The sequence below is a fragment of the Gossypium raimondii genome, chromosome 1 (genome assembly GCF_025698545.1).
Source record: "Gossypium raimondii isolate GPD5lz chromosome 1, ASM2569854v1, whole genome shotgun sequence".
Taxonomy (NCBI): domain Eukaryota; kingdom Viridiplantae; phylum Streptophyta; class Magnoliopsida; order Malvales; family Malvaceae; genus Gossypium; species Gossypium raimondii.
This window is the reverse complement of record NC_068565.1, coordinates 7,401,438-7,425,659: the sequence shown is the minus strand read 5'-3', so window position 1 is coordinate 7,425,659 and position 24,222 is coordinate 7,401,438. Positions and strand designations below refer to the sequence as shown.

The 24,222-nt window shown below is 34.2% G+C and overlaps 3 protein-coding genes across 6 annotated transcripts; 1 reads left to right on the top strand and 2 right to left on the bottom strand.

Moving 5' to 3' along the window:
* Window positions 1-3,284: 3,284 nt before the first annotated feature.
* On the bottom strand, window positions 3,285-7,742 carry LOC105779797 (G-type lectin S-receptor-like serine/threonine-protein kinase SD1-1). Of its 4 annotated transcripts, XM_012603729.2 has the most exons (8): window positions 6,336-7,742; window positions 6,081-6,215; window positions 5,755-5,876; window positions 5,479-5,689; window positions 5,164-5,401; window positions 4,930-5,080; window positions 4,514-4,841; window positions 3,285-3,520 (listed from the first exon to the last, which is right to left on the bottom strand). In XM_012603729.2, the coding sequence occupies exons 1-7, from the start codon at window positions 7,594-7,596 to the stop codon at window positions 4,536-4,538; spliced, it is 2,424 nt and encodes an 807-aa protein (XP_012459183.1). In that variant the 5' UTR covers window positions 7,597-7,742; the 3' UTR covers window positions 3,285-3,520; window positions 4,514-4,535. The 4 variants fall into 4 exon arrangements, with proteins under 4 accessions (XP_012459183.1, XP_052487041.1, XP_052487042.1 ...); XM_052631081.1 differs by lacking the exon at window positions 6,336-7,742 and having other exon boundaries at window positions 5,755-5,886; window positions 6,081-6,202; XM_052631082.1 differs by lacking the exons at window positions 5,755-5,876; window positions 6,081-6,215; window positions 6,336-7,742 and having other exon boundaries at window positions 5,517-5,660.
* Window positions 7,743-16,891: 9,149 nt separating this feature from the next.
* LOC128035354 (G-type lectin S-receptor-like serine/threonine-protein kinase At4g27290) lies at window positions 16,892-17,952 on the bottom strand. Its single transcript, XM_052624930.1, has 4 exons — window positions 17,660-17,952; window positions 17,315-17,524; window positions 17,151-17,263; window positions 16,892-17,046 (listed from the first exon to the last, which is right to left on the bottom strand). Exons 1-4 carry the CDS (start codon window positions 17,950-17,952, stop codon window positions 16,892-16,894), a joined length of 771 nt encoding a protein of 256 aa, XP_052480890.1.
* A 982-nt stretch (window positions 17,953-18,934) lies between these two features.
* On the top strand, window positions 18,935-19,843 carry LOC105786727 (uncharacterized). Its single transcript, XM_012613220.1, has one exon. The coding sequence runs from the start codon at window positions 18,935-18,937 to the stop codon at window positions 19,841-19,843; it is 909 nt and encodes a 302-aa protein (XP_012468674.1).
* The last annotated feature ends 4,379 nt before the right edge of the window (window positions 19,844-24,222 follow it).

Below are 24,222 nucleotides of genomic sequence, written 5' to 3'. Positions count from 1 at the left end.
TCTAATTATTCTAAGGCGGTTAGCTATGAAGATTTAGAAAAGTAGATGTTTGCTATGCAAAAGGAGATGAAATCACTCCACAAAAGCAGAACATGGGATCTTGTGAAACTTCCTAAAGGTAAAAATGTTGTTCGTTGTAAATAGGTGTTTAAAAAGAAAGAAAGAACTTTAAGAGTTGAAGAACTCAAGTATAAAGCAATGCTTGTTGCAAAGGGTTACAGTCAAATTCCAAGAGTGGACTTCATAGATGTGTTCTCCTCAGTTATAAAGCATAGTTCGATTCGAGCTTTGCTTGGTATTGTGGCCATGCATGATTTGAAGCTTGAGCAATTAGATGTAAAAACTGTATTTTTGCATGGAGAACTTGAGGAGGATATTTACATGCAACAACCAAAGGGTTTTACAGTCTCGAAAAAAGAGGACTATGTTTGCTTACTGAAAAAGTCCCTTTACTATTTGAAATAGTCACCGAGACAGTGGTACAAGAGGTTTGATTCCTTTATGACTTCTCATGATTTCAAAAGAAGTAGCTTTGACAGGTGTGTTTACTTTAAGAAAAAATAGTGATGGTTCTTTTGTGTATCTACTCATTTATGTTGATGATATGTTGATAGCAGCAAAAGATAAAGGAGAGATAAGAAAGGTAAAAGCCTAACTAAGTGAAGAATTTGAGATGAAAGATTTGGTATCAGCAAAAAAGATACTTAGTATGGAGAGTCTCAGAGATAGAAAAGCAAGTATAGTTAGAAGGGGTACATTGAGAAAGTTCTTTACATGTTTAATATGCAAAGTGCTAAGCCTGTTAGTACTCTTTTAACAGCCCATTTTAGACTTTCATCGGCATTGTCTTCATAATCAGATGATGAGATTGAGTACATGTCACATGTTCCATACTCTAGTACAGTGGGATCTCTCATGTATGCTATGGTTTGTTCAAGTCCAGATTTACCATATGCAGTTAGTGTAGTTAGCAGATACATGGCAAGTCCCGGTAAAGAACATTGAAAAGTAGTTTAGTGGATTTTAATATACTTATGAGGTACTACTGATGTTTGCTTACAGTTTGGAAGAACTAGAGATGGAGTCATTGGGTATTTTGATGCTGATTTTGCTGGAGACCTTGATAGAAGAAGATCTCTCACAGGTTGTCATTATAATCGGAGGTTGTGTAATCAGTTAGAAAGCCACTTTGCAAAGTACGGTTGCTTTGTCTACCACTGAAGCTGAGTACATGGCGATTACTGAGGCTTGTGAAGAAGCCATTTGGTTGAAGGGACTCTTTAGTAAACTTAATAAAGACCTTCAAATCAGTACAATATTTTGTGATAGTCAGAGTGCCATCTTCCTTACAAAAGATCAAATGTTTCATGAGGGAACAAAACACATTGATGTCCGGTATTATTTTGTTCGTGATATTATTGCTCGTGGGGATATTGTTGTGAACAAAATTAGTACTCATGAAAATCCTGCAGATATGATAACTAAGTCACTACCTATAACCAAGTTTGATAATTGCTTAGACTTGATTGGTGTTCATTGTTGAAGTTAAACCTTTAAAAGGTTTTATGGAAGAGGTGGAGAACTTGTTAATTGAAAGTTCGCGATGAAAAACTTGTTCATTGGGAATTTGTGTCAAAGTGGAGATTGTTAGAATTGAGTGACCCGAATTTTTATTTAAATAAAATACAGTGGTAAAATAAAATAAAAGTAAAATCCATATAGAACTACACTTCTTTTATTTTATTTTAGAATAAGGTTTTCAAACCTTATTAAACTCCATCTATTTGATATTGATTAGAATAAGGTGTTTCAATCTTACTACACTCTTATTAGAATATGGTTTTACAAGCTTATAAATAGACATAGTCTACTCCTCTTATAATCATTCAAATTCAACATAGTGAATTTTCTTCTCCTCTACCCGTGGTTTTTTTCCCGAAAAGGTTTCCACGTAAAAATCTGTATGTTTTTTTAATTTTTCTTTCTCTTTTCTTTGCAATATATATTGTCATAATTGACATTTTATTTTTTTACACAACCAATAGGAAAAGACCATATGTATATAACCTTTATATACCCAATAATTGCACGTCCCCCCAAGAAACACAATGTATGTGCCATAATTAGTATTAGCCACTTTTCGGACAATTGCAACATCACAATGATTTGCTTAAAGCCATAACTACAAATTTCATTACTAATATCAACAAACTCAAACATGTTTGCCTTCACCATAGTTAATCAAAATTGAACATCCAACCAACACTTAATTTTTTATAAACTTTCTCCACCACTAGGTTCCTTACTAAATCCCATATGAGTAAACAAATGAGATAGTAAGAGCATCTTTTGAGTCGAAGTTTTAACTTGTCAACCATAAGCCCTTTATAATCCCTCAAAGGATAAATTTTTAACACCTCAGGAGATAATTTTTTTTATCTATTAAGGGATCAACTCTTACCCCTTATGAGATAATTTTTTTTGCCACTGGTATACCTGGATAATTTCATTTACTTTGTTCAATGATTTTTTAATTCCTGCAATTTTAGTGGTAGGTGAATATTGGAAAAATAAAGTAATTTTATGATACTCTAATCATCAAGTTCTAACTAATTAAGTTCAACATCATGCACTCTAGCTATTTTGATGCATAACAAGATAATACCAAAGAATTTTCTAACATGTGATGAGCTACTATTGTGCTTCATAATTGTTAGTGTGGAATTTCGGTGAGGAAAATTTCGAACACACAAACGAAACATAAACAACAACTCAAATAGAAATATGGAGCAATAGGACAGACTTCAAAGCATGTACTAGCCACTATCTTTAATTTGTCCCACCTATACTCTGGAGTGCAAATGAATTTTAAGCAAATAAACCTTGATGATACAATAAAACTCAGTGACTATTTACGTTTTACATTGGCGAAAATAGTTCACTAATCACATACTGAGCAGAGTATAATAAGAAAATCGATTTCTATAAAGAATTTTTACAATAATTTTTATAGAATAATCTAACCAATATTGCTTGAATAGTTATAATTCTTTGTAAGAAGATCAAGTGATAGAACTTTTATATTTAAGAGGCTTAACTTATTATAAATAGTTAACTCTTAACCAATAACCATAAGATATAACTTTTGATTAATTACATTATTTCATTTATAGTTATTGAAATACTATAAATATTTAAAATGTTCCAACAATCTCCCCATTTTTAAAATATTTTAAATTTTGATAATTTTGAAAATTAATTTACATAAATGAAGATGTCTTACGATTAAACATTCACTTAGTGAAAACATGTTACAATTAATCGAAATTGTATGATAGATTAAGCTTTGAATAAACTATTCTATTTTCAACACCAGTCAATGTGTGGTATCTAGAACACTATTATGATCATGTGTCTGTGCAATCTTTTCATCGGTGTTGTTAGAGCCAAGCCCTTGAGCTTCTAGAAGTTGTCACACTTCACACTCACATAGATAGATACCATCGAGAGTGTCTTCGTCCTGATTATAGAAATATAAAAAATTAAAAAATAATAATATTAACAACTTAATAGTGATATTAATTAAAATAAAAATATATAAAAATATTTTCTTATCATTTGTAATTAGACGTCAAAAATGTGTTTGTGATCTAAACGAATTAGAGGCATTTACATTTTAAAATCTTTAAAATGATGAAAATAGAATAAAATCTAAAAATTACAAACGGTTAGGATAAAATTTGAGAGAAAAATTTTGGAGATTAGGGTAGAAAATTAAGAATGGAAGAATTAAAGATAGTTGAGAGAATAGACAAATAAGAATGAATAAAAAAGAGAAAGGTTAAAGGATGTGTATAGGAAAACATTTAACCGTTGGTACTTCTTTTTCAATAGTTGTTGGTTTAACATTTAAAAATCAATAGCCCTAATTTTTTAACCATTGGTGATCCAATAGTTAGTATATATATATATATATATATTTTTTAAAATAAATCAATTGCATGTGACGTGAGTGTCATGTGGTTTTTCATATTGCACCTGGCAAAATTGACCTATTTCTTTAAATTTTTTTAAAAAAACCCTACAACCTTAAATATTTTTAAAAATTGCATCTTTCCCTAAGTTACCCTTTAGATAGGTGGATCTAACATTGCTATAAAGTTCCTGTCCAAAAGTAAATGAAAGAAAACAAAGATGATGCATGTATAAACGTAGGAAACTTAGCTATCCTAAAGTTTTGTTTCTCAACATTGTGGACCGTTGATGTTTTTAATTATTATCAACGTTGCCAATGTCTTCTTCTACTTGGTCCGATTTGTCAATTTCCCACTAAATCATCTTTCTTAGAAGAATTTTCAAGGGGGTTTATCTGGTGATTTTTTTCAATACCTAACTAGTACCACCCTTTGACTTCCGAGTAATATAGAAGCACTGTTGCAGAAATTTTATAAATTTCTTAACTTCTTTCTTTTATATGAATGAATCAATGCGTAATTGATTTATCAAAACATACCATATATATATGTGAGAAGCTCCTATCGTGGCTCTAATGATGTAATGGTAGATTCATAAATTGAGAACATTTCATCCTTTTCTGATATAGAGTCAGTCATAGGCAGATTTCTTTCAATGAAAAACCCAGGCTGCTTTGGTTGCGGCAATACACTGTCACCGCACAACATGAGCAATACTAATGACATGTTTGGCCTGTCAGGGGGGCTTTGTTGCACACATAATAGAGCTACATTGATGCATCTTAACACTTCAGTTGCGTTGTACAAGTCACCGAATGCAGTGTCGATTAGTTCTAATGGCCTCTTTCCCATCCACAATGTCCATGCCTGAAAAGTTGGAACCACAAATAATGTTATTGTTTGAAACAGAAAACAAAAGGTGAACTGTTAGTATTTCAGTCTTATAATGTCTTACATGTCCAAGAAGATTATGGTCATGTTCCGGATGGGAAAATCCCCTGTTTTTCTTTCCTGATAGTATCTCCAGAACCAAAACTCCAAAGCTGAATACATCGGATTTCGTTGAGAAAAGCCCATCCAAGGCATATTCAGGTGACATATAACCGCTGCAGGGAAAAAGAAATGCTAGATTAGAACTTCAAAAGCAACACGGAATAATGCACCAGACAAATCTTGCTTATATACATACTATGTTCCAATCACTCTTTTAGTTTTGGCCTGAGTCTGATGTACTCCGAACTTCCGAGCCAAGCCGAAATCTGATATCTTTGGGTTCATGTTATTATCTAATAAAATATTGCTTGCTTTGAGATCTCTATGGATAATCCTCAATCTAGAGTCATGATGAAGATAAAGAACCCCTCTAGCAATTCCATCAATAATATGCATTCGGATACGCCAGTCCAGTAATTTGCTTCTTGTTTGATCTGCACTCAACAGAAAGACGTTAGAAAAGAAACAAAAAGACCACCGGGGGGGAGGTTCTGAGATATAAGGCTCAAACCGAAAATAAAGTAGTCCAAACTTTTGTTGGGCATGTACTCATAAATTAATATCTTTTCATCTTTTCTGACGCAGCAACCAAAGAGCTTTACAAGATTACGGTGCTGAAGTTTGGAAATCAATGTTACTTCATTTTTGAACTCTTCCAGTCCTTGTCCGGAATTCTTTGACAGTCTCTTCACCGCTATTTCTTGTCCCTCAATCAATGTACCCTTAAGTTTAAAATATTCAAATAAGTAGTGAATGAAATATGGTTTGCAGAATACAACTTATATACCTTGTAAACAGGACCAAATCCACCCTGTCCCAAAATGTTGTTGCCCGAGAAGTTATTAGTTGCCATAGCTACGGTTGCGAAATCAAACGCAGGCAACTCTAAATCTTCCTTTCCATGTTCATCTGGTTGTCACTGAACTTGTATAAGATGGATTGAAAACTGATTATAAAACTTACAACTTACAATGTTCAAATATAAACCAAGTCTGGCACTCCATTCAATTTTTCACAGTCAAATTCTGTTTTCCATTTCCTACAAAACATCAAATTGATGATGGATATATTTGTTATTTGATCATGCTTTTAGTTAGAACTGAATTCGTGTACCTGTTTTTCTGAGCTTTTTCCTCCTAACATACAACCACAATGCTAGTAGCATCATTCCGCTGGTTATTATGACAGAGATGGAAATGATTGCTGCCTTTTGCTTTTCTTTTATCTTCCCTTTGTTTTGAATATGATCTGAAAGATTTGATGAATAATAATCGATCAAAAATAAAAGGTTTCATGTTAGAACATATCTCCGAACTGTTTGTACCAATTTTATTTCAGTCTAAATAGAAGATAAAGGAGGAACATTACTCAGATCACAAGTGGCCAGCCTGATATAAAGGTCTTGCCCACCCTCATTTAATTCTGAGATGTCAGTTAAGTCTCCGTACCACAGCAAGCAGCCACGGCCTCCCTCTCGGATATCTAAATTTGTGTATGCAGTGCAAGAGCAATTCTTCAAACACAATTTCTCACACTCCTTAAGATCAATGCTAAGGTCAGCCCAAGATTTTGAAGTGTCTGGTATTCTTAGTCCAGTTTGCTTGAGAAAGCTATCTCCACCTTCACATGCCAATGGTGTCCTTCGGGTACATCCGTTTGACCAATCTACAGAATTAATATCCTCGGGAGATGCTGATCTGTGCATGAACCCTTCCAAGCATTTACATGGTGGAGATTCATTGGTGTTGCAAGTGGCATATGGTCCACAATAGGCATATATGGAACACTGATCCGCTTGTGATGTGGCGAAAACCTCCCAGTCATTTTTTCTCTCATTCCATATGGTGCGTTGTATTAGACCTGATGGATTCAGTAAGTACCTTGTATATACAGAATGGTTTTGAACCTCGTATTCGTAGTAGATCTCATTCTCATTCCAGACAAACTCAAACGAATATATTGGATTAACTGTAGCCAGTGTTCTTCCTGTAAGATAAGCACCATTCCATGGTCCTGCTCTGAACAATATTTCAGGTCCTTTCTTAAGAACGAACTGCGGTAACCCCTGCGGATCGGTCCTGAGAGAATATAGACCTGGAGCAGGATTTTGCATACTTTTCCAGGATGATATATGCCAATCAAAACCGGTGACAAAGTTTCTCCCAAGCTTCATTCCTGGTAAAAAGGTATCGCAAGGATAATCAAAACTCTGCCAAAGAAGGTTTGTTGGATCACCATCATTTCGGTCCTTCACTACGAAATTTCCCGAATCCAGGAGTTGTGCAATCGCCTCCTCTGATGCGTTTCTTGATGTACTGGAAGACCACACAATGCCTTTGGTGCGATTCATAATTGAAAGAATTCCATTGTGGTTGATACTGAGAACTCCTGAGGCATCAGAAACTGGAGTTTCCCTATTGGCAACCCATACAACAGTCCCAGTTGATACTTTCTTGTACCAAATTCCCACATATCGACTCTTGGAATTTTGGGGACTGAAAAATCCCAGTTCAAAGCTTCCACCAGCTGACACCAGCGTTTCACCATCTTTTATGGACTGCCCTGGAGTTATAGTGTTTAGTGCCAAAGTAGTCGTAAAGAAGAGAAGCAAGCATAGAAAAAGCACCATTAAGAAGGCTTCCTTTATTTCCTAATAACTGGTTTTCATTTTAAAAATAATTGATGCAAGGAGGTGGAGATAGAAAAGTAAAAGAATGCTTACTTTTTGATGGTTCCTTTTTCCAGGTTTTTTTCGTATTTTCTACAATTGACAATAGCGAAGTTTCATTAGCTCCATTAAGAAGGCTTCATTTATGTCCTAGTAACTGGTTTTTCACTTGAAAGATAACTGATGCAATGAGGTAGAATTAGAAAAAGTAAAACGGTCTCTACTCTTTGATTGTTCAACGGTCAAATTATATGGATCAGACAAAAGATTGGAATAGAAAAGTCAAAACTCAACTGTTTCAGTGTGGAGATTACTTCAACGTTTCAGATTACTTTAAAATATATACATCATAAAAATTATAAAATTATTTTTTGTGCATTATATTTTTTACAATTTTTACTTAACATTCTTTTTTACAAGTATTGGCTACAAATTGAGTTTTCCAATAAGAATTTTAATAATAGTTAGTTGTTATAAAAATATTATTATATAAATAGATATGTTGTTATAAATTTAGATATTTTATAATATATTATATAATAGATTTCGTTGATCTTGGATGTTGATTGGCGTTGACAAGAATTGACCGGTTAATGCTCGGGGTCAACGTACCACGATTCCAAAATCTATTTATATAATATATAACTATAGAAATCTATAATATGATACAATATATCTATTTAAATGACAACATTTTATACTGATAACAAAATCTATAATATATACTAATATATCTAACATATTCCAATAAAAAATTTAGTACTTGGTTAGAAATTTTGAAAGTTTATGAAAATAACCAGTTAAAAGTTGTCTTTTATGTAAGCTTATGGGAAACTCATATTAATATGTTATATTAGGAATTTAGACGGTATTGACTAGAATGTGATCTTTATGTTTATTTTTGTGGGATGGAAGAAAATATGGGTGGTAGTCAGTCCGAAGATTAGCTTAGCATCATAGTTGGATAAAAATCAAAGAGAAACGGCTTGAAAATTTTTAAAATTTTACTTTATTTATAAAAAGCAAAAATAAATAATATACAATTTTTTTCTTTTATTTTTATAAATTTTTAAGTTTGTTTGTTAATAGATTGTCGCTAAGTCTATGTTATTTTCTCTATATATCATAGAAGCTTTTACTTTTATTTGCTAGAGGAACAATAATTTCACCAAATTGGATTGCCATCAATCAATGTTTGGAATCGAGTGTTCCAATATATAAATCTCAATGCAAATAGCGATTTAGGTAGGGAAAAATTAGGCATATATCTCAATTTTAAAAAGTATTTAGGATTTTAGGTAGTTTCTTTTGGAAATTAGGAAAATATGTCGATTTTGGGATAGGTGGCAAAAATGCTTCTTGTAGGAAGCATTTTTGGGTGACATGGCAAGAAAGATGAGGAAACTTGGGTGATATGGCAGGAGAGAGGGTGAAAGTGTGCATTGAAAATACGTCTTACGGGGTGCACTTTCACCCTCCCTCCTACCACATCATCAGAGTGTTTCCTACACCGTCCAATTCAATTTAAAAAATAATTAAAAAATAAAATTAACGGTTAGATTGAATTCTGAAAAATTGAGAATCCCGATATAAAGTATTTTGAAAACTAGAGAATCTCGGGATAAAATTTATGCCCCATCTTTTCCGTGGTAGAACTGAAATATTATCTTAAAACGTTTTAGAAAAACGCTTCTTGTTAGAAACGTTTTTTTGACTTGTCAAGTTCGATCTTTTCCAGCATTCTGAAATATGTTTCATATTCAGTGATAAAGTTTCCTATAAAAAGAAGATTGATATGGAGAAGTTTTCATAGTTAAATTTTGAGCAAAAGATTTTCATGTTAAAGAGAACATTATTGATGTTAAAAATATGTAGTTCAAAAATTGACCCGACAAAGTAAATTGGTTCAAGTAAGTAATTTTGGTGTCGTAGTTTGAATTTGGTTAATGAGTATTTATTTTTTTGTATAATGTTTTCGTTTTAATTTTATATTAAACACGTGAAATAGGTTTTTTTGGCAAAGATGAGTAGACAAATTAGAGCTGTTATTTATTATGACGATCAAATTTGTGACATTAAAATTGGGGTTGTTTTTGTATCAGCATCTATAGAATTGGCTTTCAAGCGGAGCATCAAGTTGAACAAGCTTCTGTCAATAATTAGAAGGAAAGTCTTGACTTCAACCCTGAGGAGAATTTAGAGCTTGAAATATATAGATATCTAACGCCAATAAACCTTATTAGATATGATATATTTGAGCTCAAAGGCACATGGATGTCAAGTTAATGCTTGATACACATTGCTCAACTAGAAATGCTATACTAGAGTTATATGCTCAGTTTGTCGATTTAGAGGAAGGTGGTCTGAGTTCGACAACAATTCTAGTTAATTTGTTTCGATAACGTGAAGCACAAAGTCTAACCACATAGTTGTACGGTGGTTTCACGTTGTTGTTACAAAGCTCATATTATGGAATGCTAGAATCATCAATGGGAAGACATTCATCGGTTTCAGCCTTCGATTTCAACTTTGGCATATAGTCGAGGCTAGTTGGTAACTCGAACGTGGAGACCACGACATGACATTCTGTAAATGCTTTTGATTTCAACTTCGGGATGTCGATATTCTATGTTGAAAACACTTATACGGGTATGCCATCAAGTTCTATGGATGGGCAATCTGTAAATGATTTGTTGTAATTTGATATGTCAAATTAGGCTAATTAGGCTCTCTAATACACTTGAGGAGTTTATTCTCAAGCAATTTAAATGTCTTTTATATGTTTTTGTCTATTTTTAGTTTTGTTATTAATAAATTATTTTTATTAGTTTTAAACCATTTTTAGACCCAATTTGGCCAATCAGGCCATGAGAAACCTAACAAGTTGATTAAGTGTAGTAGGTAGTTGATGGTGACCCAAAAGTGAAGAAAACATCACTTAAAAGAGGGGTATCGCGATATCAAAGTATGGAAGTCGTGATGCCCCTGACAATGCTTAAAATAATAGAATTGAGGCTAGCTATAGTAATATCACGATACCAAGTAATGGGAATCGTGATACCGAGACATCTAATGACCACCCATTTCAAGACTGTTGTAGGTATCGCAATACTCAAGCCTAGGTATTGTGATACCACTACTTGAAGGGTGAAAAAATTGGAAGGGCAATTTTATGTCCAACAAGCTTAAGTTTATTTTTCACTTAAGGGCAAAATGGTCAATGTTAGGTTAAACGTTAGTAGGCTATAAATACAACTTTATAAACCTTTCATTTTAGATTTTATTGCTTGATAGTTTACTTTAGTTTTCCATAGTTTTAGGGTTAAGTTTTCTTTTCTTTTCATTTTTAGATAAGGTTTTCTCTTTTCTTTTTAGGTTAGATTTATTTTTGTTGTTTCCTTTCTTCCTCATTATTGAAGACTATGTAAAAGGGAGATGATCAAACTTTTGGGCTTTATTGGATTTCCATAAATTAAATGAGCATTTCTCAAACTATTTACTCTTATTTTATGCTTACCATGTGTTTGATAAAATGCTTGTTAGGAATTTAAGTTTGCTTATATGCTAAATTTGTTGATGGTTGGTTAACTAGTTATTTGTTAGTTAAGTTAATGTTTTTGTTTGATGTATTGATTGTTCAATTATATCGAAATACTTAATACACTAGAATTGATGCCTCTAGTGGAAAATCTAGATAAATGAGACCAAATAAGAGTTTATCCTTAGAGAGTGTTAATGTCTCAAGGGCTACAAAGTTTTTTTTTTTATTAATAAGACTAAGTCCTAGGGAGATTTGTTAGCTTGTTAGTAGGAGTAGGAAATTAAAATTTGGTTGAGGTTGTTACTTTAGACATGTATATCAAAGCTACTTGATTAATGAATTCAACCATCCCTTTCATTATTATTTTTCCATGCTTCTGTTAGTTCTCTACTAAATTGATAGAGGTATCAAAAGCTCTTTTTCTTGAAGGACCTATGAGAAAAGTTCTAGGAGAGTTTTAAGAGATAAACTTGTAAAGTATTAAGGAAAATGGAAACAGGATCAAGTAACCTGCTTTTCTTAGCCTCACCTTTGTTTGATGGAGAGAACTATCAAGCATAGGTTGTGAGAATGCAAGCATACATTGAGGGTTGTAATTATTGAGAAGCTGTCGAGGAAGACTATGAGGTGACTCCACTTCTCAACAATCCAACTATGAACCAGATTAAAATGTACAAGGAGAGAACAACCAGGAAAGCTAAAGCAAAGGCTTGCCTTTATACTTCGGTTTCACCAGCCATATTCAATAGAACTATGACTTTTGGATCAGTAAAAGAGATAAGAGACTATCTCAAAGTTGAGTATCAAGGAGATGAGAGGATCAAGAGCATGAAGGTATTAAACTTGATCAGATAATTTGAGAGGCTACATAAAAAGGAGTCTAAGTCAATTAAAGAATACTCTGACAAGCTGGTGGATATTGTTAACAAGGTAAGGGTTCTTGAGAATGATCTCTCTGATTCTAGATCGGTGCAGAAAATATTAGTCTCTGTACCCAAAAAGTATGAATAAACTATTGCCTCTTTGGAGAACACCCATGAATTGACTTAACTAAGAGTATTGGAGTTGATTAGTGCTTTACTAGCACAAGAACAGAGGAGGCTAATGAGGTAGGAAGATTGAAGGCTAAGATGTAGCAGAGAGAAGTAGGAGATGAACAGAAATGGAATGGGAAGAAGAGTGGTGGCAGTAGTGATTCAGAATTTGTTACAAAAAGTAATGGTCCCTATTTTAAATGTTAGAGAAAGCCAAATGTGAAGCGTAGAAGGTGCAACTTGATGGGGCACATTGAGAGGTTTTGCAAGGAACCAAGAAATCAACAACAAGGTGGAGAAAATATTGCTGTTAAAGAAGAAGAGGACTAATTGTTTGTTGCCTCTTGCTTCTCATCAAGCACTCTATGCGACAATTGGTTAATTGATAGTGGTAGCATTAATCACATGATTATGATGAGAAGTTGTTTAAATACCTTGACAGGTCATCGAAGTCAAAAGTAAAGTTAAGAAATGGAGAGTACCTAGAAGTGAAGGAAAAATGAACAGTAGCAATAGAGACTTGTGTTGGAACTAAGTTGATTTAAGATGTTCTGTTTGTATCTGAGATTACTCAAAACTTGATGAGTGTAGGAAAATTGGTAGAGAAGGGATTCAAAGTGATGTTTCAAGAGGGAAGGTGTTTGCTCCTTGACTCTAGTTGCAATGAACTATTTAGGATCAAGATGCAGAAGAAGAGTTTCTCATTGAATCCATTCGAGGAGGAGAAAGAGGCATCCAAATGTTAGGAACAAATGACATCAGACCAAATAGACCTTCTTCCTGAGCAAGTTAAGGTGCTTTGTAACACCCCAAAATTCCTATTTTTGAATTGTGAAATTATGTCAAACAAGTTAATTTGGTTTAGTGGCTAAGTGTTAATTATTTGTGTCTGAGGTCCTGTGTTAAAATCCCTTCTCTTGAATTTTTATTATTTTTGTTCCAACCCCTAACTTTGAATATCTAGCTTATCTATCATTTTCACTCAGTTCTTGACAAGAATGAGCTTGCTGGTTCATTAGTAAAGCTTCTTCTTACCCAGAGGTCCTGTGTTTGAATTCAATGTGTGTGCAAAGTGGAAATATTTTTATTTCCTCTTACAATGTCACTCATATAGATATAGTTGCGTAAAATCCAAATTTTGGTCAGCCTATTAGGATAGCAACATGTTACTTTCTTCTTCTGTCAAAATTTCTCTAGTATTTTTCTTTTCGGTTTTTTGCTATTCTTCCCCATTTTCTTTTGTTTTTTTTTTTGTTTTCTTTCATTTCATTGACATAAAGTCTCTAATGTGGTCCTGTTTCTACAATTTTTTCTTTCACTTAATTTTGATTATCATCCTTGCTGATTTGTTGTTATAGTTCTATTATGTTTTCCTACGTATGGGTTGTGTGTGATTAAGGTGTTTTGGTTTAGTATGACATTTGGTTAGTAAGTATTTTTTTGTTCATATTCTTTAAGTGTTATTATGTGAAGTATGTAGGTTGGTGTGAAGTTTCAGTTTAATTGTTTCAAATCTATTGATGGTCACTAAACTAACTATAAATACGACAAAGGCAAGCACATCTATCAAACAATAGTATAGCTTTGGTGAGTAGGGAATATCGTATGCACGAGGACTAAAAGTACTAGTAATTACCATCTTTTTATTATCTAGTTGACAAATTGGGGTGATGTGTTTTAATCTAAAATTACTAAACTAATTTATCTATGAATGCAACAGAGAATAAATCAAGGAAATAATCGAATAATAACCAATGAGATAGATAATACCCAGGAAAGAATACACCTAGACTTCACATTTTATTATGAATCTGAATTAAACGATTTATTCACTTGTGTCTTGATCCGTAGAAATCCCTAAATTCTGTTAATATCTCTTTCGAGAGTAAGAACAACTGACTCTAGGTTGATTAATTGAAATCTCTTTCTAATTAAAACCCCTATCGTGGCATTAACTTGATTTATGGATTCCCTTATTAGATTTGACTCTAATCTGGTAGATTTATGTCGTCCTATTTTTAGGATTGCTTATAGCTCCACTCAATTATGCTAGATCTACTATTAAACAGGGACTTTTTCACCACTAAAATAAGCACATTAAACATGAATTAATATCCCGAAAATATTAAAATAAGAAATAATCATACACAATTGAGAACAAGAATCAAGTATTTATCGAATAAAAATAAAAATAAAATAAAATGATTCATCATAGATTTCATCTTCCCTAGGTATCTAGGGAATTTAGTTCATAATCCTGAATAAAAATATCTTAAAGTCAGAATAACCATAAGACATAAAGAAACTCAGTAAAACTTCGACAGAAATTAAAAGGAGATCTTCGATCTTGAAGGAGATCTACTTCCGAGTTGATTCTGATGGTGTTCTTTGAGTGTTTTCTTTGACCTTCTATTATTTCCCCTTATGTCTTCTTCTAATGGGTATTTATAGACTTTAGAATGCTTAGAAACCCTAAAAATTAGATTTTTGCGTATTTAAGAAGTAGAGTGCAAAGTCGACACAGGCTGGCACATGCCTGTGTGAAAATGCCCTGGCCGTGTGGATCCTAAAAACAGCTCTATTTGTCTGATTTTGGCTTGTTTTTCTCTCCTTTCACTCCCAAATGCTCTCCTAAGTATAGAAACATTAATTTAAAGGATTAGGAGCATCAAATTCACTAATTTGCATCATTAATCATCCTAAAATGCATTAAGAATGGGATTAAAATATGTTACTTTTATACCTTATCATCTATTTAGTTGAAAATCATGCAACAAATACTCCTCCCGCAATTTGAAGTGTTTTAAAAATTGACTTAGCATTGGGTAAGTGTTTGAATATCTTAGTTTAGGGGTTATTTCGTTAGAGTCATTCATTCAATCGAATACTCTGATTTTAGTTTGGATTGCAGATTTTGATTTGGTTATTATGCAATTTATTAATCGTTTTTGTGGTGATTGTTGTCTATAGACTTTGGTGCTTCTATTATGACAATAATTCGAAAAATAGTAAGGTGTAGAACTCTAGTTTTGAAAAATCAATAAATGACACAAAGCTAAAAACCTTATTGTAGATGCCACAGGGTCGCGTATCAGATTATGTGGGTCATTTTCAATAAAATTTAGTTAGGGTCATGTTTCAAGTACTTATCAAGGTTAGCTACTTCATAGGGTCTGTTATGTGTTACATATGATTCCAATATATGAAATCTAGGGTGCTGATATCGTATGTGTAACATGTGAAAGCATATCTATAGTATAAATTCTACGTATGATCTGTAAGTCTGATAATTTTGTTTGCATGTTTCTGACATGTTAAAAGATGATTCATTTGTGAGCATCTAAGTATGTATTATGTTTCAGCACGTGCATTGGGGTGGGATAATTATGTGAAGGAAGAAGTATTAGCAATTTAATGATCTGCCCTATCCGATGGTTTACCCACATATTTATTCTAGTAGCTTTACTGCAATTCTGGTGGCTTGACCACACTTATTTGATTCTGACGGATTATCGTTTAGGTGTTGGAACTTTTACAATAGCTCTACAACCCCAAACCTTCAAATAATTAAGGTTTGGTTTCCTTTTCTTCCATTGTTCATAGGGGGTTATTTTAGTTTCCTTATTAGGAACTCTATTCAATATGTGACAAGCTGTTAGAACAGTTTCTCCCCAAAAACCTTGTCCAAGACCTGAATATGATAACATTGAATTTACCATTTCAGTCAAGACTATTTTTTCTTTCAGCTACACCATTTTGTTGTGGTGTGTAAGGGGCTGAAACTTGATGGACAATTCCAGTGAGTTCAAAATAACTTGGATTATAGTATTCTCCACCTCTATCCGATCTTAAGCACTTGATAAATGATTCACACTGAAGTTCAACTTCAGATTTATAAACTTTAAACTTATCAAGCGCTTCATCTTTTGAATGCAATAAATATACATAACAATATCTAGAACAATCATCAATAAAAGTAACAAAATATTTCTTTCCACCTAATGTAGGAGTATTATGCAAGTCACATAAATCACTATGTATCAAATCAAGCAATTTTGTTTTCCTTTTAACCTTAGGGAAAGGATTTCTTGTAATTTTAGTCAACATACAGTGTATTGCATTTTCAATATTATTATTAAAAATAGGAATTAATTATTATTATATATTTATTCATAAAGACACCTATTGAAAGATGTCTCTATGAAGAGACAAGAAAATTCCTATAAATAGGAATGAGTTTTCATTTGGAAATATATCAACAAATTCTAATATTATTTCTTATCTTCCTTCATTTTCTAATATTATTAGATTATTCTATAAAGTATTACTGCAGAAATCCTTTGTAGAAATTGAGTTTTTGTTACACATTACTCAGTGCATAGTGGACTATTCTCGTCAGTGCAAAACGCAAATAGTCATTGGCTTCATTGTATCCTCGAGGTTAATTTTCTTGGAACTCATTTGCACACTGAAGATAAGTGGGGGCGAATATAACCTTAAAGATAGTGGCTTGATACACGCCTTGGAGCCTTGTCCTATTTCTTCTTTTTCTTTTCGAGTTCCGATCGTGTGTTCGAGATTTTCCTTACTGGAGTTTTGTAATAACATTTAACAATAGCAATATTCCTAGAAAACATCAAGTAGTTGATAGATATATTTTGTTATATGATCGTGCTTTTAGTTAGAACTGAATTCGTGTACCTGTTTTTCTGAGTTTTTTCTTCCGAACATATAACCACAATGCTAGTATCATCATTCCGCAGGTTGTTATGACAGAGATGGCAATGATTGCTGCCTTTTGCTTTTCTTTTAGCTTTCCTTTGCTTTGAATATGCTCTGAAATATTAGATGAATGATCAGTAAAAAGAAAAAAGAAAGTTTCAGGTTTGAACACATCTCCCAAAAGTTAGGCTAAATGGAAGACAAAGAAGAAAGATTACCTAGATCAGCAGTAGCCAGCCTGATATAAAGGTCTTGTCCGCCCTTACTGAATTCCGTGATGTCAATTAAGTCTAGGAACCACAGCAAGCAGCCATAGCTCCCTCTCGGATATCTAAATTCGCATATGCAATGCAAGAGAAATTCCTCAAACACAATTTCTCACTCTTTAAGATCAACGCTAATGTCTGCCCAAGATTTTGAAGTGTCAGGTAATTTTAGTCCCGTTTGCTTAAGAAAGCTATCTCCACCATCACATGTCAATGGAGTCCTTCGAGTACATCCATTTGACCAATCTACAGAACTCAAATCCCCGGGAGATGATGATCCTTGCATGAACCCTTCCAAGCATTTACATGGTGGAGATTCATTGGTGCTACATGTAGCATATAATCCACAATAGTCATAGATCGAACACTGATCCGCTTGTTATGTGGCGTAAACCTCCCACTCATTTTTCCTCTCATTCCATATGGAGCGTTGTGTTAGACTTACTGGGTTCAATAAATACCTTGAAAAGATAGAACTGTTTCGCATCTTATATTTGTAATAGGCTTCATTCTTATTCCAGACAAACTCATATAAATATAGTGGATTAACTGTAGGCTGCGGTCTTCCTGTAATATAACGACCATTCCATGATCCTCCTCTAGATGTTATGTCAGGTCCCTTCTTGACTACAAGTTGCGATAAACCCTGCAGATCAATCCTCATAGAATATAGGCCTGGAGCAGGATCTTCCATGCTTTTCCAGGATGATATATGCCTGTCGAAACCTGTGACAAAGTTTATTCCAATCTTCATTCCTGGTAGAAAGGTATCGCAAGGATAATCAAAACTCTACCAAAGAAAATTTTCTGAATCACTATCATTTGGGTCCTTCACTATGAAATTTCCCGAATCCAGGAGTTGTGCAATCGTCTCCTCTGCTGAATTCCTTATGCGTTGGAAGACCAAACAATGCCTTTGGTACCATTCATAATTGAAAGAATTCCTTTGTCATTGATGCTTAGAACTCTTGAAGCATCAGAAACTGAAGCTTCCCTATTGGCAACCCATACAACAGTCCCAGTTGATACTTTCTTGTACCAAATTCCCACGTACCGACTCTTGGAATTTTCGGGACTGAAAAATCCCAATTCAAAGCTTCCACTAGCTGGCACAAGAGTTTGACCATCTTTTATGGATTGCCTTGGACTTATAGTGTTTAGTTCCAAAGTTCTTGTAGTAAAGAAAAACAAACACAGAAGAATGTTGAAAGGTGGTTAGCATGCAGCATTGAAGACCACCATGCAGAAGCAGCAGTTTGCACGTGAAAGCAAGGATGTTTAGCTTTATTTTGTATTTTTTGTTTATGTAATGTAATCTAGTTCATTTTGAACTATGATAAGATGATAATTGATGTAATCTTGATAGTGATTGAGTTGTTTACCAGCTTTATTCATTTGTACAAGTTATTATTCCAATTTACTAGGAACTTAGTGGTGGTAGGTATTGTTTTGGTTAACCTACTATTTTGACAAGCTAGAAGCTTGATTTATGTATTGGCTTCAAGCCATTCTGATGATGAATGAATGTAATCAAGTTTTCATTCAAAAACTTTCTTCATTTTTTTCTTGCTTTACTTTAAAAATTCTACTTTGTTTTCTGCTTGTTTCTGCTGCAAGTCACGACACTTGCTACTCAAGTTTCTTGCTGAAACTTACTGTTAGATGCTCTCAGCTCCAACAATTGGTATCTAGAGCCATATTCTTAGACGACCTGTTGTAGTTCAATATCAGAAACTATGGCTTCATCAGGTTTTTCACCAGCTGCACCACCAGTCTTCAATGGAGAAAGATTTCATATCTGGGTAGTCAAAATGAAGACTTACCTGCAGGCATTCGATCTATGGGAGGTAGTAAATTTAGATGCTGAGCCTGCACCTCTCAGAGCAAATCCAACAGTTGCTCAAATGAGGCAACATGCTGATGAAAGAACAAAAAGGCACAAGGCCATGTCATGCATACAAAACTGTGTTTCAGATGTGATTTTCACAAGAATCATGGCCTGTGAAACACCAAAGGAGGCTTGGGACAAGCTGAAAGAAGAGTTTCAAGGGACTGAGAGAACAAGGCAACAACAGCTTCTCAACTTGAGAAGAGACTTTGAAAATATGAAGATGAAAGAAGAAGAAATAGTCAAGCAGTATTCAGATAGAATTATGGTTGTTGTAAACAACATAAGGCCCCTAGGAGAGCAGTTCAGTGAAGCCAGAATAGTGGAGAAAGTCATATCCACCCTACCTGAGAGGTATGAGGCAAAAATCTCATCTTTCGAAGACTCAAGGGACTTGACAACCATTTCCCTAACTGAGTTAATTAATGCCTTGTATGCACAAGAGCAAAGAAGGGCTAGCAGACTGGAAGAGCACCAAGAAGGAGCCTTCCAAGCCAAAGCCAAGCCAACATCAAGTACCTTTGCTCAAAAAGGTAAAAAGACTTGGAAGGACAAGTCTAGGTATGAAAACACAAGAAAGAGGGATCAATCCTGCAGATATTGCAAAAGGGCTGGTCATCCTGAAGCAGATTGCTGGTTCAGACCAGATGCTATATGTCAGCATTGCAAAAAGAAAGGCCATGTGGATAGGTTTGCAAAAACAAAGGCAAACCGAGGTAGAACCAATTTCAGCAACCAAAGGCTGAAGCACGAGTAGCTGAAAATAGCAGTGATCATGAAGAACAGGTTTTTGTTGTGTCATGCTGCACAAACCAAGAGAAAGGCTCGAAAGGCTAGCTACTAGACAGTGGTTGCACAAACCATATGTCACCAGATGCAACCATTTTCAAAACCTTGGACAGAAGCTGCAAAACTAAAGTCAATGTTGGAAATGGCTAGTTTATAAAGGCTGAAGGAAAGGAGATGTGCTAATATGCACTCCTACAGGCAACAAAGTCATCTCGATTGTGCTATTAGTGCCTGAGATTGACAGAAATCTTCTTAGCATAGCTCAACTACTCGAGAAAGGTTACTCAGTTGTGTTCAAGCAGAAAAAATGTCAAATTTTTTATCCTAGTGGATCAAACTTTATGACAGTCACAATGACTGACAAGTGCTTTGAAGTGGACTGGCCAAGTGACTCACATTCAGCCTGTATTGCCTCTATTGATGACTCCAAGCTATGGAATCAAAGGCTTGGACATGCTAACTTCAAATCAATGGCTCAGATGGTTAATGAAGGGTTGGCTGAAAATTTCATCAAAACAGTGAAAAGTGATGAAATTTGTGAGGTGTGTCAACAAGGAAAGCAAGCAAGGTTGCCATTTCCTGCAAACACAGCATGGAGAGCATTAGAGAAGTTGCAGCTTGTGCACACTGATGTGTGTGGACCAATGAAGACCGAATCTCTCAATGGGAACTGTTACTTTATTCTTTTCATAGATGATCATACAAGATACTGCTGGATTTACTTTATGAAACACAAATCAGATGTGATAGCCCGAAATAGGGCCTAATCAGAATAGTGGTTTCGTAACCACAAATTCGAAGTGAAATAGTTTAATTTTATAATTTTTTATTAGTTACTGATTGATTGAAATATTGTGTGAAAACGTATATGCAAGTGAATTGGCAAGATTGTGCATGTGTAAGTGATTGAAATTGCTAGGAAATGTTTTGATTAGTTATATGTTAAAAGTGTTAATTATTAAATGAGTAATTATTGTTTACATGTAACTTACTAAGCTATTAGTAGCTTACAGCTTTCTTCTTTTCCTTTGCTTTATAGTGATTTGAACTTGGTCGAATTGGGGATCGTCGGAGCTCGTATCACACTATCATAATCATCTTGGTATTATGTGCTTTTCAAAATGTTTAAACTATGGCATGTATAGAGTCTTAATCATTTTGAGTATGTTCATATGATATGGCTAAGATTAGCTATTGAAATGGGTAGTAAAGATTATGTTTTGGTATTATGTATGTGTAAATGGTAGCTAATACAAAGAAGCAGTTTCTTTGACAGCAGCAGTAACGTGAATGTGAAAAATCACCATAAATATTAGAAATGGAATTAGAGAGTGAATTATATATTTAATTAAAGCTTATCAAGTCTATTTTTATATGAAAGAAACGGTGTAGGAAAAGGAATTCTGTATTTTAAGATATTTGAATTTTAGTGAGACAGACTCAGAATGATTTTTGAAGTCCCCTGTTCTGACTTTGGAAAATCATTATAAATTGTGAAGAAATAATTATGGGTCATAATTTATATGTATAGATTTCTTACTGAGCCTATGTTAAAAAGAAACAAACGATAACCTTATATGAATTCTGTGCAATGAGATAATTTATTTTTAGTGCCAAGAGGTCAGACCTGTCGAGCTGTGAAACAGGGGATAATTTAATGAATAAACTGTACTAATTGGCTAATTCAAAAATTCTGAAAATTTTATTTTAAGTAGGAATATGAGTCTAGTTTCAGGGAAAAATTACGGATTTAAATTTTGAGTTTCGTAACTTGAGTTATAAGTAAATTAGTAACAGTCATGCAGGTGGACAATTTTGTTGTGAACAGTGAATTTAATTTTAAAAGCAAATTTTTATGCTCCGAATTGGTAAGTTAGATTGGATAACATTTCGTACTTGATTCCGGCGACGGTCTCGGGTAAGGGGTGTTACATTTAGTGGTATTAGAGCTACGGTTTAGTCGATTCTCAAACTAACATAGCGAGTGTAATAGACTATCTATACATGCTGTAATTGAATAATGATAGTGTGACGACTCCTGACATCTTAAAATGTTTTTTTTATAGTAATGGATTCTAATCGAGATACAGCTGATGATGCTCAAAGTAATGTACCTGTTGAAAGTCGATTCGAGACTCAGGGTCAAGGAGATGAGGCTCGAGAAGCTTTTCTCCAAATGATGAACCATTGGTACACTGAATTTGTTAGAACTAATCCTAATGCTCAACCTCCTCCGCCCCCCTATTCCTCAAGTTGTTCCCATAGCTCCTCAACAAACTGAAGTGTTAAGATTGTCAAAGCCTCCAGTGGACAAAATTCGAAAGTATGGAGTCGTAGAGTTCCGAGCTAATGTAAATGATGATCCTGAAAGAGCAGAGTCCTGGCTTGATAATACTATCAGTGTGTTGGATGAATTATCTTGTACTCCAGAAGAAAGTCTCAAATGTGCTATCTCATTGTTGAGGGATTCGCTTATAATTGGTAGAAAACTTTAGTGTCAGTAGTGCCTAAAGAGAAAGTTATATGGGATTTCTTTCAAGAAGAATTTCGGAAGAAGTATGTAAGTCAGCGTTTCATTGATCAAAAGAGAAAAGAGTTTCTTGAATTGAAACAAGGGCGCATGACGGTAGCCGAATATGAACGAGAATTTGTCAAATTAAGCAAGTATGCCCAAGAGTGTGTATCTAATGAAGCTACATTGTGCAAAAGGTTTGAAGATGGATTAAACGAGGATATCCGATTGCTAGTGGGAATTCTTGAAATTAAAGAGTTAGTGGTACTAGTTGAAAGAGCTATCAAGGCTGAAGAATTGAGCAAAGAGAAAAGAAAGGTGGAAAGTGAAGCAAGAGATGCAAGAAAAAGATCAATGGGCAAGTCATTTCAATTTCAAGCGAAGAAGTCTAGATAAATGAATACTCGATCGAATGTTTCTAGTGTGAATTTTCAAAGAGATCGAGGAAGACAATATTCAGGTTCTAAAGCTTAGGCGACTTCTATGGCAAGTGTAGGTAGTGTTAAACCTACTAGACTGGAATGTCAACATTGTGGAAAACGACATTTGGGGGAATGTTATTTAATTAGCCGAGCATGTTTTAAATGTGGATCTCAAGATCATTTTGTGAAAGATTGTCCAGAAAGGGAAAAGATAGAAAAGTTTCAGAATGTGAGATCGAGCAGTGTGACTACTAGAGGAAAACCACCGAGAAATGTGGGGACTGGAACTAGTGGTAAAGGTGTAACAAAAGACACTACTGTAAGATCTGAAGCGAGAACTCCAGCGAGAGCTTATGCCATCCGAGCTAGAGAGGAAGCATCTTTCCTGATGTGATCACTGGTATATTTTCTCTTTACGACACTAATGTTCTTGCATTGATTGATCCTGGTTCTACTCACTCGTATGTATGTATGAATTTAGTGTCTGATAAATAATGTGTGTGTTAAATTGACTGAGTATGTGATTAAAGTGTCGAATCCTTTAGGCGAGCATGTGATAGTTGATAAAATATGCAAAAATTGTCCTTTGATGATACAAGGTCAGTGTTTCCCTGCCAACTTGATGTTGTTTCCATTTGATGAATTTGATGTTATTTTGGGAATGGATTGGTTGACATTACATCAGGCCAAGATAGATTGTAGTCAGAAAATTCTTGAGTTGAAGTGTAGTACTGGTACAGTTCTTCGGGTTGAAACAGATAAGTCAAATGTGATGCCAGTTGTGATTTCTACCATGTCTGCTCAGAAATGTTTGAAAAATGGTTGTGAAGCATATCTTGCTTATGTGTTGAATACAAAAGTGTTTGAGATAAAGATCGAATCAGTGCCAGTGGTATGTGAATATTTAGATGTGTTCCCAGAAGAGTTGCCAGGTTTGCCTCCGATTAGAAAAGTAGAGTTTGGTATTGAAGTAATGCCAGGTACTGCTCTAATATCGATTGCTTCTTACAGAATGGCACCAACTGAATTAAAAGAATTAAAAGTGCAATTACAAGAGTTGACGGATAAAGGATTCGTAAGACCAAGTTACTCTCCATGGGGTGCTCTCGTACTATTTGTGAAGAAAAAGGATGGAACATTGTGATTGTGTATTGATTATCGTCAACTTAATAAAGTGACAGTAAAGAATAAGTATCCATTGCCCCGAATAGATGACTTGTTTGATCAGTTAAAGGATGCCATAGTGTTTTCCAAAATTGATTTGAGATCCGGATATTACCAATTGAGAGTTAAAGAGTCAAATGTGCCAAAGACTGCTTTCAGAACCCGGTATGGTCACTATGAGTTTCTTGCAATGCCTTTTGGTCTGACTAATGCTCCAGCTATTTTTATGGATTTGATGAATCGGATTTT